General features: G+C 60.8%; 2 protein-coding genes and 1 long non-coding RNA gene across 3 annotated transcripts; 1 reads left to right on the forward strand and 2 right to left on the reverse strand.

Moving 5' to 3' along the window:
- Nucleotides 1-28: 28 nt before the first annotated feature.
- Nucleotides 29-6,532, reverse strand: SHD (Src homology 2 domain containing transforming protein D). The gene is made up of 7 exons (XM_058729038.1): nt 6,239-6,532; nt 4,832-5,183; nt 3,753-3,858; nt 3,475-3,663; nt 2,352-2,475; nt 1,356-1,475; nt 29-416 (listed from the first exon to the last, which is right to left on the reverse strand). Exons 2-7 carry the CDS (start codon nt 5,126-5,128, stop codon nt 230-232), a joined length of 1,023 nt encoding a protein of 340 aa, XP_058585021.1. The 5' UTR covers nt 5,129-5,183; nt 6,239-6,532; the 3' UTR covers nt 29-229.
- Nucleotides 6,012-15,729, forward strand: LOC131511141 (uncharacterized). The gene is made up of 3 exons (XR_009261344.1): nt 6,012-6,125; nt 15,064-15,255; nt 15,446-15,729. It is a non-coding gene; the product is annotated as an uncharacterized LOC131511141 (long non-coding RNA).
- Nucleotides 11,955-24,532, reverse strand: YJU2 (YJU2 splicing factor homolog). Its single transcript, XM_058729039.1, has 8 exons — nt 24,402-24,532; nt 22,534-22,634; nt 20,661-20,805; nt 18,633-18,767; nt 16,370-16,551; nt 15,326-15,449; nt 12,835-12,979; nt 11,955-12,681 (listed from the first exon to the last, which is right to left on the reverse strand). Exons 1-8 carry the CDS (start codon nt 24,423-24,425, stop codon nt 12,569-12,571), a joined length of 969 nt encoding a protein of 322 aa, XP_058585022.1. The 5' UTR covers nt 24,426-24,532; the 3' UTR covers nt 11,955-12,568.
- Nucleotides 24,533-25,294: the final 762 nt, after the last annotated feature.

Genomic DNA, 25,294 nt, shown 5'->3' on the forward strand with positions numbered 1-25,294 from the left:
ATCCCCGCCTCCCAGAAAGGACACTTGAAACGCACAATAACTTATTTATTTTCCAGGCCAGAGGAGGGCTGGGCGACGCAGTTCTGTACCCTAGAACCCGGGAGAGGGCCAAGAAGCGGCCCCGATGAAGGCCCAGGGCTTGGAGGGGCAGCGAGCGTCTCCCTCCGGTTTCCCTCCAGCAGCGACTCTGGGCCCTCGTGGTGCAGGGCAGGGGCTGAAGCTCCTGGGCTCAGGGCGTCTGCACGACCACCGGGTACAGTAGGGCCAGGTGCTCAGCGCCCTGCACGGGCAGCGGCCGGGAGCTGTAATGCAGGACCAGCTCCGGGACGCTGGCGAAGGGGCCGCTGTGCTGACCCAGCACAAACTGGTTCTCTCGGGTCCGTGCGAACTTCAGGTGCAGGAAGCCCTGGCTGCCCCTGGGGGACAGGCATCGCAGAGCGCCTTGATCACCCCAGACCTGCTCAGGCTCTGCGAGCCTAAAGGCAGGCTGGAACACAGGCTGCGCTTTTTCTCCAAACCTTCTGAGCCCGTGCCCTACCCTTCCGGGGCTCCCCACCGGTTAACCTTCAGTCGGGGGTCCCTCTCCTTTCTAAACTGTCTGCCCAATGGAATGACCTTGAACCTCAGAATCATTGTATCCTTAGCATGAAGGAAGCGCTCGTGGCAGGGGCAGGATTGAAACCTATTCTCCAAGCTCTCTTCAACCTTGTTCTTTTAGGGATCTCACGCTCGGATGCCCAGCAGAGTTTGGGGGCTTGTTATAATCCGACACACTTAGAATCTTAGAGACGCACGTAGAGTCGGGATCTCCAACTGAAATGCCCATAAGGGCCACTGGGAGAGTCTGGCCCCGATGAACACAAACGGATACAATTCAACTTTTGGACTGGAGGAGTTGGAAGGAAAGGTCTGGGGGCGCCCGGGTGGCCCAGGCGGTTGAGCTGCGAGTCGATTTCGGCTCAGGTAGTGATCTCACAGCTCGTGAGCTCGAGCCCCTCGTTGGAGCCTGCTTGGGATTCTCTCATTTTTCTCTCTCTGCCCCTCCCCCGCCTGCTCTCTCTCTCTCTCTCTCTTTCTCTCTCTCAAAATAAATAAACTTAAAAAAAATAAAGGCAACATCTCACCCGCATCCTAGATTTACTGGAGACCACGCCCTCCGGCCCTACAAGGCCCGCCCCACTGGTCCCATAAATCCCCTCCACTTTCCTGAATCCCGCCCTCCCCCACCCCCCACAGCCTCGAAAGCCCCGCCCACTGGCTGCTGGCGCCAGGCTTGGCTGCCACCGAATTAACCCGAAAGCCAGAGGCGGGCAGTTCTGCGACCCTCGGTCCCTCCAGGGGGGCTGGGGTCTCACCTGAGGGACAGGGAGCAGTCTTGGGGACTGGTCTCGCTGAGCCGCACGAGGTAGCTGCCTTCCTTGCAGAGCGACAGGAGGCTCTCAGCATCAGCCCGGCTCAGTGGGCCGTGGAACCACCTAGGGGGTGGGGACAGATGTCTCCTCAAGGGTCATCCCCCTTCAAACGCACCCTGGGGCCTGGTGCAGGCACAGCCGATTCAGGGACTTGTGACCTCCAGGCAAACAAGTGACAAAAATTCCCCCCGGGGTTTCTCAGGGGGAGCCTGGTTTCCAGGCAGCTGAGCCCAGGTCCACGGGGCGCCGCTCCCCCCAGTTCAACAGATACACCTGACCTTGATCTCTACAGCCTCCCCAGGCGAGGTCCCCAGTGTCCTGTGTCCCCTTCCCTAATCCCTCAAACTGAACCACTTGCGTGGGGCTTTCACGAGACTTGCCACATCCCGTATCCCCACCCACCTGTAGCAACCTTTCCCGAATATTTCCCTGCAATGTGCTCAGGGAGAGGTTAGCGGTTGCGAGCGGGGGGCTCAAAGGCAGACGAGCGCCCAACAGACTCGGCGGCTGTTTGCAAAGAAAGACCCTTCTCCCCCGGTGCCCCCTTCTTCACCAGTCAGTTCTGTGTCACGGTTTGGGAACAACCGTGATAAACACGCAGGCTGGTGCCCTCAGGGCTGGACTCGGCGGGCTGTCAGGGACTTCCCGGAGGAACCGCTAGGCTGCAGAGGCACAGAAAGGACCCGGACTCCCCCAGCTTGCGCACCTAGAGGTTAAGCGACTTGCCCAAAGCTGCACAGCCAAGAGACGCAGGGCAGAGATGTGAACCCAGAATCTGATGCCAGGGGGAATGGCCTAGCTAGGTGTCTGTCACGGGGGCAGGCTCCGGTCCCCAGCGAAGATGGGCAGAGGAAAGAACTGAAGTGAACGAATGAGTCCCAGGAAGCTGCAGCTGGTACGGGATGGGGAGGGTCCTCCAACTGGAGCTTTCCCACTCACGGCTGTTTCTCCAGGGGCAGGGCCGGGTCCACGCGCTCTGCGGGCTGGGGGCTTCTGGATGCGGGTTTCCGGAGCTCTTTGGCCGAGCCTGGGGTCCTTTCCCACTCCGGGCCGTCAAACTGCACTGGAGGGGGGAGGGGGAGGGTTAGAGAGGAAACGGTTAAGTCCAACCCCCACCCGGGAGGGGCGGGACCGGGGCAAGCCAATGCACTCTCAGTAGGGAGGCGGTGCCAGCTTGGGCAACCTATCAGAGTCCCCAGTAGGTGGGGCCGGGCTTAAGGGCTGGGGCAGGATTGGCGCAGGAGCAACCAATCGGCCTTCAGAAGAAAGGGGTGTGGTCACTCAGGTGTGCGGGCTTGCAGGGGCGGGGCAGCTCCACGAGGGACCAATCGGAGAGCAAGGGGCGGGGCTAGAGGGGAGGGGTGGTCATTCTGCAGATTCTGGCCAAGTCCTGGAGCCTAGAGTCCCGCCCCCACCCAGACATGGACAGGTAGAGTGAGGCACTGAGCCCCAGCGTCCCTCCAGGTCACACAACTTCTGGGGCCAAGCTGGGTTTGCACAACTCTCTCTGGCCCACGTTATTTTATTTCTTAAAGCTGACCGTACGGTTACCCTCTTTACAGAAGAGGAAACTGAGGTCAGAGACTTGGCCATGCTTCCCCCACTCAGGACCTGACCCCAAGCCCACCTAATGACAGTTACTGAGAAATGCTACCCTCTCCCCCAACAGCACTTTCTACCACTCACTTCGCACGCGCCCTGTTCTGTAGGTGCTAGAATGACCCCCGTTTGAGGGGTAAGGCAACTGAGACTGAAAGATGAAGTCTCAAGCGAGTGACAAACCCAGGCCTAGCCTATCCCTGCACAACACTGAGGATAAAGAGTCGGTTCCATCGCCCTCTAACGGTGTTTCTGCTCCCAAGGAAGATACAAGTTCTCCTAGGAAGAGAAATGTATGGTTATCAGTCCTTCACACTTCAGTGAGAATGAGTAAACTATCACGGCGGCAGGCGACTGGGATCTATTTTGTACGTTGAAGCAGGGGGAAAAGACCAGATCAAGAAATGGAAGGGTGAGGACATTCAGGGCCCGTGGAAGGTCAAGGCCTGGGTCGGAGGGGCACCTGCAAACGCCTTGGAGATGTGGTCTTTCTTCCACTCCCAGGGCTGGTCATACTCATCCGCTGGCCGCTCATCCTCCTGAGGCAGGCGGCTCTGGCGAGGTCTCCTTCCAGAAGGGGGCCCATCTCCTGGCTCTCGGTCCTGCTCCTCATAGGGGGTGTCATACAGCTGCACCCCCTTGCACGGCAGTTCTGGGAGGCCGAGAACACTGGTCAGTGCCCACACCCACCAGGGACCCTACCACCTGCCCCCAAACTCTCACCCCCCCCCACACACTCACCGCTCACGGCCCTCTGGGCATCATAGGGCTCCATGTAGCCGTCATCTGAAGGTGGCGGATGAGGCTGGGCATCGAAGGGGTCTGAGTACTCGGTGTCGAGTTCCGACTGGAGAGAGAAGTAAGGAAGTGGCCCGAGGGGAGTGGGGAGACTGAGCCCAGCGGCGGACACCCCCTCTGGAGGGATGGCGCCCCTCTCTGAATCATCTAACCCTTCCGCTCCACGCGGCTCATTTTCGCCGGGGTTGGGAGTCCTCTCCACCTACCCACCAGGATTTGTGCACAGACACCAGCTTCTCCTCCTCTCTGCCTCCGTGCAGTTCTGACTCTGACACACAGCCCTGCCTCCCTCCTTCAATAATTGTTAATGCTTGTCAGATGAGGAAAGCAAGGCACAGAGAGGGTGAGTGACTTGCTAAGGGTCACACAGCAGGCGAGTAGGAAGCAGGGTCGTCTGCTTCCAGGAATCCCCGCCTCCTCCTTCCTCTCTCTGTGCTCTTAAACCACTGGGCTCTTCACACAGTCTCTGGCAACCCTCTCTGTCTCAAATCCTTCTCTGTCTCCACGGAGGGTTTGGGCCGGCTCCCTCATCCTCTAGGGAAAATACTGAAAAAAGCATGGGCATTGGAGGCAGGTCTGGGTCAAGTTCTACTGAGCTAGGGCCCCGCAACCTTGGGCCAGATGCTTCTGTGAGCCTCAGTGTCCACTTCCGTGAAATGGGAATAATAGCGGAGGAGGGGCACTTATAGTGGTGAGGATGTCCCAGGGCTCGGCAGGGCGGTACGGCGGTGATCCCCTCGGATCTGTTTGGGGAGCTGGGGGGGAGAGGACGAGAGGTGTGAGCAGGGGACAGGAGGACAGGGGGACAAAGCGGGGCCAGAGAGGCAGTGGGACCACCAGCGCTGTGCACCGGGAAGGCACAGATATCAAACTCCATTCAGCAGGTGGAGGACTGAGGAGGGCCTGGCTGGGGCCCTGGCCTCCCCATGAAACAAGCTTCCCCAAATCCAGGCAGCCCAGCCTGGCCCTCCCGGCCACGCGGTCTCCTGGGGCCACCCCACCTCTGGGACTCAGCCACGCACCTCTTCCCCAGGGCTGCCCAGCAAGACCTTGGCTCTGGCCATGTCTGCAGCTTCCACCTTGATGAGCCGGTGCTTGGGAGAGTCGTACTTGGCGTCTCCGAGGCCCTTGGAGTCCCCGGCGCCGGCGGGGTCCGACTCCAGGCGGCTCTCCGAGTCCTCATAGGGGTCCTCGAAGTCCAGATTCTTCTGTTCCCGGTAGGCCCTCAGGATGTCGCTCTCCGTGTAGTCGGGGGTGGGCGGCTGCGGAGGGGGCCTCCGACCGCCAAAGCTCAGGTAGTCGCGTAGCCACTTGGCCATTTGTGCGTGTGTCACGCCAAACCTAGCCACCGTCAGAGGGGGACCCACATGCCCCCTTTCTCCGAAGAGTTCCCGGGGAGGATGGGGGAGGAAACCGGGGGGGGGGGGAGGGGGAGGAGGAGGAAGAGGAGGAAGGAGAGCAAAAGTCCACCTTAGCCCGGCTCCGCAAGGACGGCGCGGAAAGGGGGCGCCCCGCAGGGCCCTGAACGCCGAGCGCCGGATGGCCGGGCCAGGGCGAGGGGCATCCGCGGAAGCGCGCGGAGTTTCCGCGGGAAGCGCGGTTCCCGTGCGCCGCTCGGCCGCCCGCCGCCTCCGGGAAGCTCCGGGATTCCCTTCTGGGGTCTGGGGTCGGGGCCAGCGCCGCCCGCGGGCGCCCCCAGCCCCGGCTCAGCCCGGACGCCTGGGTGCTCAGCGCAGCGGGCGGGCTCCCCCGGGGCGCGGGCGCCGCGCGCAAAGTTGGGCCACGGGGACGGTGACCTCCGCGCGGCGCATCCTTTGTTGCGCTCGTCTCCGCTCCGGGGGGAGCCCGGGTCCCGCGGCCCCCGGCCCGGCCGCCTCGATCCCACCCCAGCCGCCGGCACAAAGGGAAATAAAACCTCCTCCAATCCCCCTTCACGCTTTCGGAGAGACTTTACCCGCCGCGGCCGGGAGGTGGGACTTTGGGGAGGGGGCGCGCGGGCGGACGCCCCAGCCCCTGCCGGCCCCCAGCCGCGTCCCGGGCAGCGACGTCAAGGCTTCCCCGCCTCCCCCTCCGCGGCTTCCCCCGCCCCCTCCGCTCCCCCTGCGCCCCCCTCGGAGGTGACTGAGACCTTCAGCTGTTCTGGGAGGGGAGGGGAGCCGCTGCCCGCGCTGGGAGGGGGGGGGGTGCGGGGCGGGAGTCGCGGGGCCGAGGCCGCGGCAGCTGGACACTGACCCGGAGGACCGCGGCTGGCAGGAGCGAGCGTGGAGCGCGGGAGGTGGGAACAGACGGGACTGACCTTGCTCACGAAAGCGAGAGGTGCAGAGGCGGGGGACGGGGCGGGGGGGGGGGGGGGCGCGGAGAGGAGGCGAGGTGGAAATTGGCCGGGAGATGGGGGTCTGGATTTGGCCGCGAGAAGGGGTGAAACTGACCGGCAGAGGGGGTGAGAGCCACCACTGTTGAGGGTTGAAATTGAGCCAGCCTCTGGCGGCGCAACTGACCAGCAGACTGTTCCAGAGGTCACTGGCTGAAATTGATATTGATGCCGCGGAAGCAGGCGAGGGGCGACGGGAAGGGACGGGGGCCTGGCGTCCCCTTCCCAAGAGGACGCTTCTCTGCACCCCCCACCCCAGGGGACCAATCGCAGCCTGGGGGAAGGGGGCTGGGGCAGCTGGCCGTGGGAAGGGAGATGCTATCTGTGCCTGGCGCGTGTCCTCAGCATCTGTCCCTTTGTGGCTTCTGGGGGTGGAGGCAGGGAGGGGGACGGAGACGAGAGGGGTCTCGCCTGGCCTGGCCGCCTGTTGGCAGCTGCGGCTGTCGGGGGCCGGGAGGGGGGGGGGTGCGGGGCGGGGAGGGGGGGTTGGTGAGGAGGCTAAGAGGTCTGGGGCAAGGGGAGCGGAGAGGTGTGCTGGCCAATTCCAGAGCAAACAGGCCTTTTCTTTCCTCACAAGGGGGCTTGCTCAGCTCCCGCTAATGCTGAAGGAAGAGAGGGGTGATCGGGAAGAATGGGACTCCAGGTTCCCTTCTCCCAGTGCCCCCCTCCCCCAGGGCGGGCAGGTGCCTGTGGCTGGGAGGGGGGTGGGGAGGATCAGAGAGAAGTCCGGAGCTGACAGTGAAAATGCCCCTGGAGAACGACAGTGGGTCGAGCAAGGTCTATGCTGTCTGTGCCTTGCTTTCCGGGTTTGAAAAGTGGGGCTTCTAAAAGGAAGCCCCCCAGGGAGCTCAAGGAAGGCTTGCGGGAAAGGAGTGAGTTATTTTTTTCCCCCATGGGGAAACCGAGGCACAGAGAGGGGGAGGACTTGCTCAGAGCCAGCCCGCAAGCTCATTGCCTGATTTGGTTTGGCCGGGGTGGCTCTCGAGACCCAGCAGAGTGTCTTTGTGGAATTAGTGGTTCCCCATCTCCCGCCCCCATGCACACCGTTAGCCCCATTCTGCAGGCCGAGAAACTGAGGTCCAGAGCTGACGAGGCAAAGCCTCTCAGCGCAGCAGAGGCCCCCATGGGCCTTCCTCTTTTCTGCTTTGGCCGTGTGGCCCACATGAACCTGTTGAACTCGGTCCTCCTCCTGCAGCCCATCCGGACGCCCCCACCCCGCCCCGCCCTCTCCGATCAGCGACAAGGCAGCGTCCCCCCCCCCCAGGGACTGCCGGGGAGCACGGCGGGTAATTGTCCTGTTTTCTGTCAGCCGCGAGGCAATTCCCAGCTCGGGGACGAGCCGTTGACAGATCTCATCAAATCCGAGCCCTCTCCCGGTCGGATAAATACGAGCCGTCTGAGGTATAAATATTTGAAAGGGGCCTTCTAATTACAGCGTGTGTCAGAAATAGCAATTAGAGGCCCCGGAGGCAGAATCAAACGGCGTTTGACTTTCCTGCGCTTCTGAGCTGGCTGCTCCTGGGGCCGGCCCCCGCCTCGTCCTAAGGAGAGGAGCGGGGAAGGGGTTCTGGGAGGAGGGAGGAGCGGGAGACGGTGGATGCCGACAGCCAGGCTGGGGGTCTGGCGACCTTGCGGCGTGCCCTTGAAGAGCCACATGAACTCTCGGGTTTCCGCTTTTTGACTGGGAGAGGAGGGGGCCCGCTGTGTGGACAGTGGGGAGCAGGTGGGGTGGTCTGGGGGTGCCTCCCTTCCCCCAGCACCCGTGGTCCCAGAGGCAATGTATCAGGGGCGTCTCCTGGGTGTGGCTCAGTGTCTGGAATCCCAGCCCTCCTGACCTTGGGTGGTGACCTCAACTGTTTTCCCGTCTCTGAGATGGGACAATGACCGCTTACCTCTGTTGAGCGCTTTCGGGACACCATTGGTGGCACGTTGTTTGTTTGTTTGTTTGTTTTTCCTTTTGAGATACAGTTCGCATACCTACGGTTTACCCACTTGGCGTGTGCGTTTCAGTTTGGGCATGTTCTCAAGATCGTGCAACCGGCAGCACGAATTCCAGAACATTCCCATCACCCCCAAAAGCAACCCCATCCCCATCAGCAGCCTCTGCCTATTCTCACCACTTCTCTGGCCCCGGCACCTCTGATGTACTTTCTATTCCTGGGGGTGAACTGCCCTGGGCATTTCACGCACAAGGAATCACACACTATGTGGCTTTTTGTGTCTGGGTCACGTTTTCAAGGCCCATCCACATAGCAGGTGTGAGCGCCTCGCTCGTCTGATGGCCAAATAATACTCTACTGCATGGCACGCAGTAGGTGCTCAGTATATGCTTTAGGTGGATGGGATCTTAAGAAGCAGCCAGATGGGGTCCCTGGCTGGGAGCTGTCCCGTCACTCTTGTCTCATGGAGCAGCCAGTCTGGAGGTGGGAAGGGAGCCAAGGCACCAGGATAAGAAAGGACCCTTGGGGATGGCTCATGGGGAGGCCTAAACACTCCTACCTCAGAAGACTCAGTCTGATGGAGGATAGGTGCCTGCCTAATAGGCTCCCAGTCTGATAGGGGAGGCATGATCTGACGCTCTGAAACATTCAGTCTGATGGAGGAGGTATGGCTCCGACCTCAGGGGCTTCTACTCTGAGGTGAGAGACGTGGCCCTGCTTTTAGGTGCCCCTAGTCTAATGGAGGAGACGGGAGCCTGTCTTTAGGAGTCCCAATCTGATGGGGGAGGCATGGTCCCAACTTCAAAGGCCGCTAGTCTGATGGAAGAGACACAGCTGTGTCATCACGAGTGGCCAATCTGATGGGAGGGGCACGGCCCAGCCCCTGGAGGCTCTGTCTGCAGGAGTCGCCGCGGAGCGTGGTCATTAAAGGTATAGCCTTGGAGCCTTGCGGCTGCAAACCCAGGCCCTGTCCCTCGCTCATTCTGAGCCCTTGGCCAAGGAGCCTCCCCTCACGGGAATGAGCCAGTTAGAGCTTGGGAAATGGGCCCTTTGTGCAGTCCAGGCTCAGGCAGAGCGGGCTGTTTGGAGGGGGGGGCACCCCCACCAAGTCCCCTGATGTACCGCAGCCCCCAGGGGATTGATGGAGGAGATTCCGGATGAGGCCTGACAGCTCCCCAGGATGACAGACACAGAGCTAGTGAGCGAGCAAGCGAGCGCGTGGGGAAAGGGGGAAGGGCAGGCTCTGGAGAGCAGGAGAGGGGGTGCAGGGGGTGTGGGGGAGAGGAGGCGGGTCGAGGCTCTGCAGGATCCGAGCACACACATACACCAGACACTGATGTATGCTATCCTTCTGCCGCTGGACCCTGGGCACCCCCACGGGAACCGGGGCCAAGAGCAGACCTGCTCCCAGGCCAAAGGGTGGGAGAACGAGGCGTGAAGGCCTGCAGGGAAATAGAAGAAAGTTCCAGCGAAGTGGGGGGTGGGGAGGGGTTACAGAGCGGGCAGAACTGCGGGCCTCCACTCCCTCCTCCGTGAATGGGGAGACACCCACTTAGGCCACAAACATCTATTGAGCACCTACTTAGTGCCTGGATGGTCTTAGGTGCTGAGGATACACCTGTCCACACAGCTACCCTTGCAAAGCTCATTGTTGACAGGGCGTCTGGCAGGTAGACCCTCGGCGGACCTCCAGTGACCCCAAGCTGCTGGTGGTCACAGCCATGTGTAATCCCTTCCCCGTCAACGTGGCCGGAACCTGCGGCTGGCTTGCGGCCAGAGTGACAGGGCAAAGGTGATGGGATACCACTTCTCAAAGACTCCTGCTGTGGTGGCTTTCTGAAGCCGGCTGTCGGAGGTCCCCGTAGGCAAGCGCCCTGAGGGTGGCCTCCGCCCCAGAGCCTGTGAGGAGCCAGATCCTGCCAACAGCCACGTGAGCGGGCTTGGAAGGGGATCCTGCCCCAGACAGGCCTTCAGATGAGACCGCAGCCCCGACCAACATCTCAGTTGCGGCCACGAGACCCTGAAGCAGAGAACCCGGCAGAACCACACCCATATTTCTGTTGTTTTCAGCTGCTACCTTTTGAGAGATCTTGTTACGCGGCATTAGCATACACGGGGGGGGGGGGGTAATAAACACACCTTGGGCCGGCAACCCCTCAGGCCGCCATCTCGCCCTGCTGTGTGTTCGCCCAGAGTTGTCACTGCCTCTGGCACACACGTATTTCCTTTCATACCTTATTGTTATATTTAGGTGGGTTTACTATCTTATCCCCCATCTTCCAAAAATAATGTCACTGTTATGAGTGGGGACTGTTTTTTCTTCACTGCCATTGTCCCAGTGCCTGAAACAGATCTGGGCACAAAGTAGGTGCTCAAAAAAAAAAAAAAAAAAAAAAAAAAGCTACGTGAGCTCAGAAACTTAAATGAGTAGATCTGCCCAACAGCTTAGCACCGGTTTAGCAAATGGTGAGTCCTTCACAAACGTTCGCTCCCATTACTCACCCAACCGGATCCCGTGTACTCCGTCCGGTGCGCCACTGAGAAGAGGGCGGCTGGCGGCCGTCCTCAGGGTGACTTCAGGCAGCAGGGCCGCGGGCACAGCGTGAGCCTGGAGATCGGGGTGAGGAGGGGTCCCGGCCACCCTCCCGTGGAGGCTGGGGGAGCGGAGCAGGAAGTGCAGAGCTGGGCGACCCAGGCAGGGGTGGGCTGACCTGGTGGCTTTGCGGGTCAGAGTCCCTGTCCTCCCTACTCAACTCGGCCACTGCAGAGCGAAGCAGCCATGCTATGTGCCCATAACACTTTATTTACAAAACTAGGCTGTGGGCCACGTTTGGCCCACCGACCGTGGCTCGCTAAGGTAGGCGGGAGGATGGAGTCGATACTCTTCACCCTGGTAACCGATGGCACGTGTACGTGGCTACAAGTAGGGTGGCCCCAGAACGGGGACGTCTGCAAGGAGGAATCGGAGCGAACCAGAGAGGCCCAGCTTCCTGCCCTCTTCCGGCTGGGCGGTTTACCCTCACCGCTGGTCTGAACAGGCACGTCGCGGGCGTCGCGGGCGTCGCGGAGTGTGGGGAAAGCAGGCAGTGCCGGCCTCTGGCGGGGGTGTGCAGCTTCCCAGCACGCGTGGACTTCCGGGGTGTAAACGCTCCAGCCTCGGCCGAGTTCAAGCCACAGACGCGATGTGGCGGCGGCGGGTGGAACTGGGAGCGGCGCGCCTTCTCGCCAGGCGGGGGTGAGCAGGCTCCCGCCCCCCACCGGCCCTGTCTTCACAGCGGAGGCCCCCGGGTCCTGATCGGAAGCCCTGGCTGGATCCCAGTTCACCTCAAGTCACACTAAAGCACAGAAACCATTGTAGGAAAGCAGAAAGCAGACCCCCAAACTGGGGGCTTTTCAGGGCGCCTGGGTGGTGGTTCCCGCGGTGGCCATCTCACGGTTTGTGGGTTCGAGCCCCATGTCTGGCTCTGGGCGGACAGCTCAGAGCCTGCTTCGGGTCCTGTGTGTGTGTGTCTCTCTCTCTGCCCCTCCACCGCTCGTGTTCTCTCGCTCTCTCTCAAAAATAAACATTAGAAGAATTTTTTTAATTAAAAGAAAAAGTGGGGGCTTTTCATCTCGCAAACAGCGAGAAGCACAAAGCCTCATTATCAAATGCCGAGTGAATGAGTGAGAGGAGGGCTGACGTCAGCGACCCCGGGAGGAGCGGCAGGAGAGATGGGGGAAGGAGGGCTGTCAGGTTGTGAAGGAACCTGGTGGGAACACAGGACCTTCGACTAGACGAGGCTGAAGCAGAAGAGAATTACACCAGAGTTGACAGCCGGCAGCCTTGAAAGAACGTGAGCTTTGGAACCAGGTTTACTAGTCACGTGACCGTGTCAGCTATCTAGTGCTACATAACAAATCATCCCCAAACTCAGGCCGATCAACAAACCCTGATCGACTCACAGCTTCTGAGAGCCAGGCGCCCACGCTGGCCACGTGTGCTTCCGCGGCCCCGCCTCAGAAGCCGGCGGAAGTGCCCAGGCCGTGCGGCAGCTTCCTTTCACTGGTTTGCACGTTTCGCGGCAGGAGGGGGCGGAGCTAGCGCGTGGGCGGGGCAACGGGGGCGGGCCCCAAACACCGCCCACCCCTCCCTGCCATCCAAGGGAGGCCGGGGAGTACCGCAAAAGCCTGCTGGAAGCCGAGGGCTGTTCCAGGGATGCCACAGCCCCGGAAGGAGGGCCAGGAGGGCGGCAGCGTGAGCCAGGGACCCCGAGGTCCCCGAAGGCTGGTAGGTGGGGGGAGAGGGGAGAAACCGAGTCCGGGGGTGGAAGCCCTCGCTGGCCCGACCAGCCTCCGAGAACATTTGTGTTTGTCCGCTCATGGCCCTGGTTGGTGCCAAGGCCTCCTGCCGACCAGCAGCTGACTACGGACACCTGACCTTGACCCGGAGAAGGGCCTGGGCAGGGGTCTCAGCTGCTGCCGCTGCTGTCCTCGCTGTCCGAATATGCCCCCAGCTGGCTCAGGGAGGAGGTGCCGGGCGTCCAGGGTGCAGGGTCAGCCGCCTTCCCGCTCTTCCTGGGGCCTGGGAGAGAGGCGAGAGCGCCTGGTAGGGGGCGCCCCTCCCTCGCCCCCCTCCGCGGGTTCCCAGCGCGTGGCAGCAGCACTGAGGGCGCTGCTGCCACCTGGCGGCCCTCTGAGGTGCTGCGCTCCGATCCCGGGACCCCGGAGCACCTACCGGGGGTGGGTGACGCCTGGCCCTGCCTGGTGCTGCAACCCGGGTCTGTTTTCTTCACCACGACTAGGCCCGACAGCGGGGGCCTGTTGCCAAGGGTGCCGACGCTCCGTTCCCAGCTCTCCGCCTTCCTCTTGGCTTTTGGAGCCTGGGGGTAAGTGGAGGGGACACGAGTGGGTGAGCTGTCCCAGATCCCCCCTTCTCCGGCACATCCTAAGTCACACACCTTCTCACCTCCATGCCTTTACTCACTCCGTTCACTCCACCTGCCATGCCCCTTTTCCTCTAATGCATTTGGCGAACTCCTACTCACCCTTCAATACCCACCCAAGTCCTGACTCCTCTGGGAAACCTTTCTCCGCAGTTCAAGCTCAAGTGAGTGCTGTTATTTCCATGCCCCCAGCACCCTTTCACCCTTTACTGCCTCATTACGTATCCCCCCCATTCATCCATGCTGTGGGTTCCTGTCCTGTTCACAACTGGGTCCACAGTGCCCACACGTAATTCTTGGCAGGAAGATGCTCTATCAATATGTTTGATAGAAAGAGGGGAAACGGAGGCACCCACTTTCGGGACTAGTTAGGGGAAGGCAGAAAGGGGCTCAGCCTCACATCCAGCTCCTCAATCGTACTGGGAGGAACCCCTTTTGTCAGTTATGTTGAAACAGAGAAACGAATCCCCTGGATCAGGAGGTCGGGGCCCACCATCTGAGGGAGGACGGAGGAGGGACAAGAGTAGGTCACCAGGACAACACCCGTCTTGACAGAAGGACATCAGCGTGGCACGACAGTGGAGGGAACGGCAGCCACTGTTGACAGGGCGGTGGGGACAGGTCTCCTCAGAGAGGGGACCCGGGCCGACATCAGAGCGAGGAGGAGGAGCTACAGGCAGAGACGCGAAGGGGGCTTCGGGCGGCCCTGTCGCAATCTGCGTGCTGGCCGGGGCCCCGAGAGCGGCGACCAGGACAGACGCGGCCCAGCGGCGGACAGAGCAGCTTTCTGACCCGGCATCACTGAACGGTCTCACGCGGCCCCCAACAGCAGGCCAGCGCCCGCGCTTGTGAGCACTCGTTCGAAACCCGTCCCTGCCAGCTGCGCTCACTGCCCCTAAACTGAACCAAGGACACGGGGACGGACAGATGAGCTTCCGTAAGGGTCTCGGTGAAGGTTTGGGAAGTCTTGACGGAGGCATATTGTGCAAAAGGAAAGTCGGTTGTCACACTAGGCGTGAACAAGACACCTGTGACGGGGCTGGGGGGGGACGGGACATCAATGAAGCCTTCAAAGATTGACGGATGACAGCGCACGACCTCCAGAGCCATTCTCTCTGCTGACAGTCAGGGGCAACTCAGCGGGAGCATGGCTACCCCACGGAAAGACTACCTTTCCCATCCTCCTTTGCAGCAGGATGGGGTCAGGTGGCTCGGCTCTGACCAATGGGATGTGAGCAGCAGGATGTGCGGCGGCCCCGGAAAGTCCCCCTCCCCTGTCCGCCCCTCTCTTCTCCGGCCAGGATGTGAAAGTGGCACTGAGACACCATGCAATGAGGGCACCCCCCGCCGACAGCAGAACCAGGAAGGCGGCAGGTGCCTGGGCCCCGTGCTGTGGGGCCACCTTCCCTGTCCGGATGGCTGTGCACAACTGTCGCTGGAGAGAAAAGTAACCCCTGTGCAGTTGAAACCCTTGTTACCTGGGGTCCTATCCATCGGCAGGGCTTGCAATCTAGTAACCCGGACCATGGATACGTTTAAATTAAAATAAACGATTTCCCTCATTAACCCCCTTCTTCAGTTAACAAACCAGAGTGGCCTAGGGGCGCCTGGGCGGCTCAGTCGGTTAAACGTAAGACTTTGGCTCAGGTCACGATCTCACGGTTCGAGAGTTCGAGCCCCGCGTCGGGCTCTGTGCTGATGACAGCTCAGAGCCTGGAGCCTGCTTGGGATTCTGTGTCTCCCTCTCTCTCTGCCCCTCCCCTGCTCACGCGCTGTCTCTGCTCTCTCAAAAATGAATACATGTTAAAAAAAAAAAAAAAAAAAAGTGGCCTTGACCTTGGTGGATAAGACAGCTGTGGTGCAAAGTCCACCTGCCACATCCTTCTCTCCCCTCCTTTCTGCCAGCACAGGCCGCCTACAGGCCACAGTTCCCGGGCTCTCTGCAGCTCCATGTGGCCAGGAGGTTAGTCCAGCCAATGAACAACTTCAAGGGGCTGACAGGCAAACATCGGTGTTCTTAGGTCTCCACCTTTGAGGGTCTCACTTGTTTCAGCGGCTGAAGCAGCGGCCGGTAAAGCAGAGCCCGTCTTGACCGTGAAGTTTCACCGGCACGTGACCACGGCCACTCATTCCCGCAAGATCCAGGGCTGTTTGGGGCTGCGACGGCGGACTTGAGCCCTTACGACACACGCGGTCTGGCCTTTGGAGACCAGGTTAGGCCGACCCCCGGCTCACCCTCTCAGATTAACCCGAGAACACGCGGAGGTCCGGGCGTGCACTCACCTCCTCCAGGATGGCGGTGGGGTTGGGCCGTGGGGCCAGGCGCGGCGGGGCAGGAGGAGCAGCGTCCTCTTCTGAATCCGAGTCCTCCAACAGCCTTCGTTTCCGGGCTTCCTCCACCAGGGCCCTGTGGGACGGCACGTGTGCCTGGGATGTCCTGCCGGGGCGCGCTGCCCCTCCTGACACCGGTGAGTGCCGGAGGCGGGGTGGGGGCACACAAATGCCTTAAAAACAATCTTCTCTGGGGGTGCCGCGTGGCTCAGTGTGTTGAGCATCCGGCTTTTGTTCTCGGCTCAGGTCGTGAACTCGGTGAGATCGAGCCCCGCGTCGGGCTCCACACTGAGTATGGAGCCTGCTTGGGATTCGCTCTCTCCCGCTCTCTGCCCCTCCCCTGCTTGTGCTCCCTTTCTCTCAAAATAAATACATGTTAAAAAAAAAAAAAAATCTCTGTCCACTGAGGGCAGCGAGTGGTTAAGTGCTTGGCCGATGGCACCAGCTACCTGAACCCGAACCCTGGCCGGGTGACTCGGTCGGGACCGCGCCTGGAGCGCCCCACACCGCAGTCCCTCGACTGCCAGAACGATCAGGACGACCTCAAACCAGTGCCCGGCACTCAGCGAGTGCCGGATAAACATACACCCTTCTCACTGCGGATCACCGTATCGCCGACCTGCCCACGCCACGGGGACCTACTCCGTGCCCCTGTCCCAGGCCCTGCGAATGCAGACACCCAGCCACCTCAGATTCTGGAGGCGGGAGGGAGGGAGGCCATAAACCGGGAGACGGTGAGTCAGCGAGAAGGTTCCCCGGTGGTAGGTGCCGTGAGCTCCTCCTGGCAGATCACCAAACCTGGGCGGGGCCTTGGGGACCGCGACACAGACGCCCTGAGAAAGTGAGACGCAGAGGGGATGGGGGAGGCCTCCCGGAGAAGGCGGCCTTTGAGGGATCCCGGGAAGACCTGGAAGGGGGGGGTGTTCCAGGCAGAGGCAGGGGTGGAGGTGGGTCAGAGCACCCTGGCCCCCGCCCGGCCCCGCCCGGCTGACTCACGCCGTCTCCCTTTCGTCCTCCTCCTGCTCCCGCTTCTGCCTCTCCTCCTCGGACAGGCGGTGCTGCCGCAGCATGGCCTCAAAGTCCACGTGCGCCTGCCGCTGGTTCAGGTCCTTGAGCTCCTGCAGGTTCTCCAGCACCTCCATTTCCAGCTTGGAGTCCTTGGTTCGGTTCTCCAGCACCTGGCGGGCAGGACACGGGCTGCGTGCGCCTGCGGGGGCCGCGGGGCTCGGCACCCGCCAGGGAGAGACCCCCCCCCCCCACCCCGCCTCCATCCACAGCGCCCGCTCGGGGGCCTCCTGCCCGAGCTGCACCCATCTCACAGCTCCGAACACCGAGGCCCGGGCACGGGGAGTGGTCACCTGAGGCCGCGTGGCTGGTCAGTGGTGGGGCCAGTCGGCCTCGGCTGCCAGCCTGGCTCCAGCATGAAATGATACATAGCAAAGAGGAGGGGCGCCCGGCCGGCCCAGTCAGTGGGGCGGGCGGCTGGATGTCAGGGTCGGGACCTGAACCCCCGTGCTGGGCACGGAGCCCACTTAAAAAAATAGTTACAAAAAAGGTTAAAAAAAGACACCCTGAGCCACTGTTGTGTGCCAGGCTGAGATGTTTCCAAACGGAAGGTCACTTAATCCTTACGATAGCTCCGTTTCTGTCGAGGCTCGGAGGGGCAAGGCCACCCCACGTCTCCGAGACAGGGGCGTTCGGAGCCGGGCACAGCCGGGTGTGGGGCCTGCCCTTGGCCGCTTCCTGGCCGCGTGACCCTGTGCTGAGCCTTTGGGAAGTGGCGGTCCCGGGGGTTTGAAAGTATATCCCCCGGTTCTCCGAGGTTCCTCCCTTGAAAGAGCAGAGCCTGAATTCCCTTCCCGCGAGTGTGGGCCGGACTCCGTGACCCGCTCCTAGGGAGCAGAGCAAGACGGAATGATGGCCTGTCGCTCTGAGGGCGGCTCCGTTCCCGCTTTTCTGGATCCCTCGCTTTGGGGAGGGTGGTGCTGCGTGGTGCGGGTGCTCAGTGCCGGGGGGGGTGGGGGGGTGGGGGTGGGGCTCGGGCAGTGCAGTGGAGGGACCCGCGTGGCAGAGACGGAGGCCCCTGCCAGCTCCCTGAGGGCGCCAGCATGGAAACAGCCCCTCTGGTCTCGGTCGAGCCTTCAGAAGATGTGGCTTGACTGGGACTTCATGAGAGACCCCGGGCCAGAGCCCCCCACCCCGGCTCAGCTCCCTGGGGCTCCTGACCCTCAGAAACTGTAGGATCACAGATGTTTCTTAGGTAAAGTTGCAGTTTTGGGGCGACTCGCTAGGCTGTAACCCCCGGGGGCAGTGTGGGCGGACAAGGACGGACGCGACCACGCAGGCAGCTCTGGGCACACACAGCCCCTGCAGAGCCCGCCTCCCCACCCCCGCCACCCTGCTGAACCCGTCGCATCGGGTCCCCCGCGGCAGCTCAGAAACCTGGCAGAGGGGCGCAGGAATAGCCGGCATCATGCAGGTCAGGGAGATCGGAAGGGGCACAGATGCTCTCTTTTTTCTGAGAAAGGCAACACAAGGCACAGGGAGGCCAAGTGCCTTGCCCAAGGCCACACAGCCAGCGAACATTCAAGAGAGCGGTGCCTCCCACGCTTCTGGGCTCCACGGCCTGCGGCCATTGGAGTCTCCTGCGCTAACACGGCGCCTTGTGTTCTCCAGTCCGACCTCCTGCCTCCCTGTATCACCTTCTTCTGGCTGCATGACCATCTGCCACCAGCTCAGTGGCTTAAAACAGCACGAATCTCCCCATCTGCCCGCTCGCGTGGGCCAGGAGGCCGGTGCCGCGCAGCACGGCTGGGTTCTCCGGCAGGGTTTCACCAGGCTGACGGCAAGGGCCAGTGGTCTCATCGGGGGCCCAGGCTGCTCTTCTGAGCTCGCTCAGGCCGCTGGCGGAATCGGTTCCTTGCGGCCGAGGGACTGAGGGCCCCGCTGTCTTGCTGGCTGTTGGACGGGGGGGGCTGCTCCCAGCTCCTGGGGGCCGCCCACTGCTGCCTGCCAGGTGGCCCCCGCCCCGGGCTTGCTCCCACACGTGGCCCAAGTGCTCCGGACCCAGATCAGGGGGCTCGGGCAGCAGGGCAGGCCCTGGATGAGCTCTCTTCCCTGAGGGTGACTGGCAGCCAATCTAACAAGCGGATCCCAGGAGTCGGTCCTGTACACGCAGCCCCGGGACCACGCAGGGTGTGCGAGCGGCAGGGAGGGGGTGGCGGGGGTGACCTGGAGGGCCGCGGCCCAGGGGCTCTACCTTCATGGGGTTGTTCAGCTCCTCATCTTCCCGCTCCTTCTGCACCCGCTTCTCCTCCTCCTCCAGGAGCTTCTCCGCCTGGAAGTTCCGGGTGGCCCCGTGCTCCATGCTGTAGTCCGTGTTCTCTGGGTCTGTCTGTAAGGTGGGGGGAGTGTGTGGTGGGGGGGGGGGGGAGGACAGACGTCAGTCCTGTGTCCTTGGGCGTCAAGAGATCCTGCCAGCCCACAGCCCGCAGCCCGGGACACCTTCTCTCATGCTTCACTCCTCCTCCCGCCTGTTCTTTTCTTTCCTTTTTTTAAAAAGTTTATTTACTTGTTGAGCTAGTTAGTTAGTTTATTTTGGGAGAGAGAGAGAATCCCAAGCAGGCTCCAGGCTCCGAGCTGTCAGCACAGAGACCGACGCGGGGTTTGAACTCAGGCACCCTGAGATCATGACCTGAGCCGAGGTCGGAGGCTTAACTGGCTGAGCCGCTCGGGCGCCCCTCCTTTTCTTAACACTCGGGTCGTTTGGTGCTTTCTAGAGCTCCTATCCCCTTTGCGAAAAGTGCCAAATTCTGTAGCCTGGACTTTCACACCTCTCTCTACCCGCCCTCTGCCCCCCTGCCGCCCTCCCCGCGATTGCAAATACGAGTCTCTGGGTCTTTGCGCGCATCCTGTCTTCCTGTCTGCTGTGTGCATGTGCGCGCACACGTATGCCTCTGCTGTGTGTGCGCGCGCCTTTCACAATTCTAAATCACATATCGCGTCCGTGCACAGCGTGCCCCTGTCTGCATTTATAAAACGGAGAGAGGGAGGAAATGTAAGCTGGGCTCCTGGACGAGACCCCCCCGCGCTGGAAAGGTGGCATTGGGGAAAACGCGGAAATCTACATGGCGTCTACGCAGCGCGAAACCAAAAAGGGCCGGGTAGAGGGTGATCGCTCCGCGCGTGCGCGCGCAGCGCTTCTCCTGGACGCCGTACAAGAAACCTCCGAGCGACCGTTTCCACGCACGGGGCCCGGCCGGGCAGAGGAGGGGGCCAGATCTGCGGGTGCGGGGCCCGTACTCCCGTCTGAGCTGTGTCTACCTCACACGGGGACGCGCCCGCCCTCCATGTCCCCCTCGCTACGTAATCGCCTGAAATTCTCCACCAGGAAGCCCGGTTTCGAACATTTTGCCACAGTGCCTCTGGTCTTTAAACAAACTCACACAGGGGCGCCTGGGTGGCTCGGCCAGTCGAGCGTCCGACTCTTGATGTCAGTGGGGGTCGTGATCTCACAGCGCGTGCGTGGGTGGGAGCCCCGCATCCGGCTCCGCGACGTCAGCGTCAGCGCGGGGAGGGGGGGGTGCCCTGCTTGGGATTCCCTTTCTCTGCCCCTCCCCCACTAGCGCTGTCTCTCTCAAAGGTAAATAAAATAAACTTTAAAAAATTTTTTTAAAATTTAGGGGCGGCTGGATGTCCGACTTCGGCTCAGGTCGTGATCTCACCGTTCCTGGGTTCGAGCCCGGCGTCGGGCTCTGTGCCGACAGCTCGGAGCCTGGAGCCTGCTTTGGATTCTGGGTCTCCCTCCCTGTCTGCCCCTCCCCTGCTCATATTCTGTCTCTCTCTCTCTCTCTCTCTCTCTCTCCGTCTCTCAAAAATAAAGGTTAAAAAAATATTTTTTAATACAAAGTCATCAAAATATGTAATTCTTTCAATGTCCTTTTTCTTCATTTTACCCAAATCTTGTTCATTAACCCAAAGGGAAGAACGTATGGGGAGAAGATAGTACGTAAGGACGTGAAGAGAGAGCGGGAGGCTCTCCTCGTCCTCTCCCCAAATCCTCGCACAGTCGTGAGGGTCACCGGCGGTACAGCTCCTCACCGCATGGTCACTAGCTCCCCGAGTCCCTCGTTACTGTACTTGTGGGTTGCTTCTGCGTTTCTGCCCTTACAACTCCCCAAAATGCCTCTCTGTTTCCTGGGGATAAAGTGAAAGGGGGACTCCCTGCGGGGAGAGGGTGGGCGGGGGGAGCCCCCGAAGGGGCGGGGCCAGCCCGGCTGGCGTCTACCTTGAAGGTGATCTCTGCCAGGCACCGCGTGCACTTGATGTAGAAGCGGAAGATGGGCAGGCCCAGGTAGGCCTCGTTCTGCACGGTCTCCTTGCGCGCGTTGAACTTCTTGCCCTTGTAGATGTATTCTCCGCACGTCTTACACCTGTGGGGCGGGACAGGGGGACTTGTGCCATCTCGGTACCCGGGTTCCTGCGGTAGGATGCTCGGGCATTCTGGTGGATGGCTGCTTGCATACCTCCAGGGACGGGGAGCGCCCTCCCTCCCACGGCAGCCTGCCTCAGATTCCCCCCATCTTGCCCGTTCTTTCTCCTACCTGCCTGGGTCTTGGTCCCAGGGTCCCCTTCTGGGGAAGCACCCGGACGATCCAGACCCTCTGAGACTCGCCGGTCACACGCTCCCAGAAGCCTGGCTGGCGCTCGTGGGGCATCCTAGCCTCCACAAGGTTCGGTGCCACCAGGAGGGAAGCCACAGGAGCCACACGGAAGCTCCCGCCAGCCTGCCCTCACTCAGGCCCCGTGCTCCCCAGGCGCAGCACCCCGGCCTCCTGACGGTTCCTACAAATACCCCCAGCTCGGGCCGCCTCCGGGCCTCTGCCCTGCACTTCACAGAGCCCAGGACACCCTTCACCTCTCAGACCCCAGCCCTGCTGGCGTGTCTTCTGACGTGTCCCTGACCACATCAGCTAAGCAGCCTCCCTTCCTGCCACCTACTCAGTCACCCTCCCTCATGCCTGATTCACACGTCCCATGTACACCGGGCGTGAATGTGCCCGAACACTGGGTTATTATCTCCACCCCTTCTGACTGTGGGCTCCGCGGGCCAGGGGCTCTGCCGGTCTCCTTCCCCGCAGCATCCCTGGGGCCCAGCCTGGGCCCTGGCACACAGCAGGCACCCAGAGTGATTGTTGAATTAAAAACAAAACGAATGAACGAAGGAGAGCGAGAAACAGACTAACAACATATAAACGCTGAATTTCACTCAACCAGGGGTCTGTGACGGTCGGTATATCTAACTTCTACATGCGGAAACGTGAAAATCTGTAGGACTCAGCATTGCGGAGGTGGTCGCTGGGAAGCAGGGCAGAGGGCAAGATCTGGGGACTGCGAGGGAGAGGGGATCACGGAAGGGGTCAGATAGGGGGCAGGAGGGCCTCTCTGAGGAGGTGAGATTGTTTTTTTAAGATTTAATTAAAATAAATAATTAATTTTTTGAGAGATGGAGGGCGTAAGTGAGCAAGGAGCAGAGAGAGAGAAAGAGAGAGAGAGAATCCCACGAGAAGCAGAGACAGAAAGAGAGAGACAGCGAGAGAGAGAGAGAGAGAGAGAAGCAGGGCTCACCCCAAGTGGGGTTCGAGCTCACCCGACACGGGGCGTGAAGTCACGAACCCTGAAATCATAACCTGAGCCGAAGTCAGATGCTTAACCGACTGAGCCACTCATGTGCCCCAAAGGTTTCTTGTTTTTTTAATATTCATATTTTTAAGCTACTTATTATTTTTTTGTTATTCTCTACACCCAGTGTGGGGCTCAAACTCACAACCCTGAGATCAACAGTCGCATGCTCTACAGACTGAGCCAGCCACGCGTCCCTGAGGGGGTGAGATTCAAGCCAAGACCTGAAGCGTGAAGAAAGCACCAGCCACGTGAGAGAAGGAGGAAGAGGGTTCCAGGCAGAAGGAACCGCCCGTGCAAAGGTCCTGGGGTATGAAGGAGCGTGGCTGTTGTGAGGAGGGGAGTTAGTACCCAGGGCCCCGTCTCCGCTTAACACACTTAACTACCAATGATCAAGATCCGGGGGGGTTAATCCTGAACTGTGAGGAAGGTGACGGCTGGTCGAGTCACGTGCTCACTGGGATGTCACGGGCACTCACCTCATGTTGAAGGGAGCCATCAACCTCACCACGTACTGCCGATCTTTGGGGAGCTTGAGCTTGGGGATCTTTGACGGGTCAAAGTCAGGCGGGTAGTATTTCTGTGGGAAGTAAGGGAAGGGCTCTGGGGACCGCCAGACCCAGGTCCCCAGGACCGCCCTGGGGTTTGATGACTTCGTGTGACGGCTCCTAGGACTCCGCGTACACTCGTACTTACGGCAACCACTCAAAAGGACACAGAGAGAAATCAGCAAAGGAAACAGGGTGTGTGTGTGTGGGGGGGGGGGGGCCGGGGAGACTAGGCGCACTGTTCCAGGGTCTTCTCCCAACGGGCTCACACAGGACGTGCTTGATTACCCCAGTAATGAAATACGACAACACACGTGAGACGGTGTCTCCCACGGAGGCTCACGGGGACCCAGCGCCCAGGGTTTTCGCGGAGGGAAGGTCACGCAGGCCCCACGGCCTCGCAGGTTCTGACATTCTAGACTCCAGGAGGAGGGCCCACGCGCAGCGTAAACCACGTTGTTCGTGCGGAGTTTGAGCCCAGGGAACCATTCTCATCAGGGAACAGTGGGAACCAGCCTGAGATTCAAGTTCCCGGATGCCAGCCAAGGTCCACCCTCGCCAGCCTGCCTTTCTGACGACGGCAGCCTCAGTTCTGCTGTCTTAACTCCGGCACGGGAGGCTGAGGTGGGGCATACGGGGAAGGCAGTTTGGGGTTATAAAAACAACTTCAACGGACAATCAGAAAACACAGCAGCTTGTGTTTTGGGCACCTACTAGGCGCCAGATGCCACGTGGAGCACTTTACCTGCCATGTCCCACAGAATCCTTGCAAAGACTCTAGGAGACGGGGTGCGACGTCCCCATTTCACAGAGGAGGAAACTGAGTCCCTGCGGGGACGGGACTCTGGGGGAAACAGTGGTACAGTGGTGCATAGGTTACGGATCCAGGGACCTGGGTTGGACTCCTCCACCCCGTGGCTATCACCCCTCTCTCTGGGCCTCATTCTCATCTGAATGGACATAACCCGTCCACCTCCTTGATGCGATGTGCGTGCCACTCGCGCAACGGCCGGCGCATAGAACTATCCACCAGTAAATTAGAGAAACGGTTCCCAGTTGGATCCTCAGGATGGAAGGACTTTCAGGGACACGAAGTCCAGCACCTGAACTGGACTGCGAAGGGGCTGGGGGTGCATTCCTAACATGAATGTTTAAAAGATTAGAACGCTGAGCCGCAGGAAGGAGCATCAAACCGACCCTGCAGATCTGGGCTCTTGGCCTGACATCCTGGACTTACCCCCACCCCCCCGCCCCCAGGCTGGGGAGCTCACCCCCTGACATTTCTGAGGGGTGGGGGGTGGGGACAAGAACTGGGAATTCAAGAGCTCTCTTTTCCAGAAGCCGCATGCTGACTTCTGAGCCCCCCTCCACCTCACAAAAGTCCCCGTTTCACAATACAGGTAGGAGGCTCCCCCGCCAGCAGAACGCGAGGGCTGAGCAAACCCAGACCCGTATGTGGGCGGGGCTTCCGGGAGCCACGGCCCTGGGGCGTGGCGTGGGGAAAAAAACCGATGCTCTTCAAGGCGAACCCCCCCCCCCAGGGGAAATGATTGGCCAATCCCCTTCGGAACATCCAATCAGAGGACGTGACCTGGTAAATAGCCTAAGCTCCGCCCCCCAAACACCGCGAAGGCCCACCCCTCACGGAAGGTGATTGGGAGGTGTCTGAAAGCCACGCCCTGCGGAAGATCGTTGGAGAAAAGAAAAAGGTTCCAATAGGAAAGTACAGGAGGCCCACCTAGGCCGGAGCTCCGAGATGTCCCCTCTCGGGTAGAAAGCCCCAGTCACCAAATACTTACGTTTAAAACTTTTCGCTCCGACATCTTTGCCTCCTACTCCTCCCACAAGGGCCAGAGGACCGCTTAGGCTCGGTGTTCGCCGAACTTCCTTAACCGTCCCTCGTATTTCCGCTGACGTCACTTCCTTCACTCTATTATTGGTTGGAGCATACGCAGATTCCCTTTTCATTGGCTCAGATCCCCGCCTGTCAAGACCCGACTCCGGCTCTCTCTTCTTCCGAGTTGCAACCTCGGTAGTTGGCAACAAAAGCTCCGGGAGCCGGCTGATTGGAAGTTCAAGGCAGGCGCTCCGCCCCCTAGAGGTGACCAGGGGCTCCTAAGTATAGGGTCGTGACGCGCCGTGGCCGCTGCTAGAGACATTCCCTACTGTTTGCTCTTTCTTGGAGCGAATACCGAGGTCGGCGTTGAGCGCTTAGGCTGTGTGTTGGGCTGCGGGGACCCACACGTGTTCCCGTGCCGCTCACCTGGGGACTGGGGTCAGCGCCCCCGGGCTGCACGTGTCCGCAGAGGAGCACCCTGGACGCCACCCCGCCCAAGTTTACCTGGAGTCCCCGGCAGACACTCAGAGACCAGGCTCCACACCCTCCTCCCCTGCGCGCGCGCGCACACACACACACCAGCTCCCACACCCATCTCCCCTGCACATGCACGCACACCAGCAACAAAGCCACCTGCCCTGCACACACCAGAGACACAGACACACATGCACGCACACCAGCTCCCGTACACACATCCCCTGCACACACATACACCAGCTCCCACACCCAAACACCTGGTAAGGGATCTGGGGATAATGCAACAGGGCAGTGTTGGGACAGTGGAAAGAAGGGCTCCCTGAGATGGTGTATGAGCTTCCTGTCGCTGCTGCGAGGTTATTATCACAAGCTCCCTGT

This window comes from Neofelis nebulosa, chromosome 4 (assembly GCF_028018385.1).
Source record: "Neofelis nebulosa isolate mNeoNeb1 chromosome 4, mNeoNeb1.pri, whole genome shotgun sequence".
Lineage (NCBI taxonomy): Eukaryota > Metazoa > Chordata > Mammalia > Carnivora > Felidae > Neofelis > Neofelis nebulosa.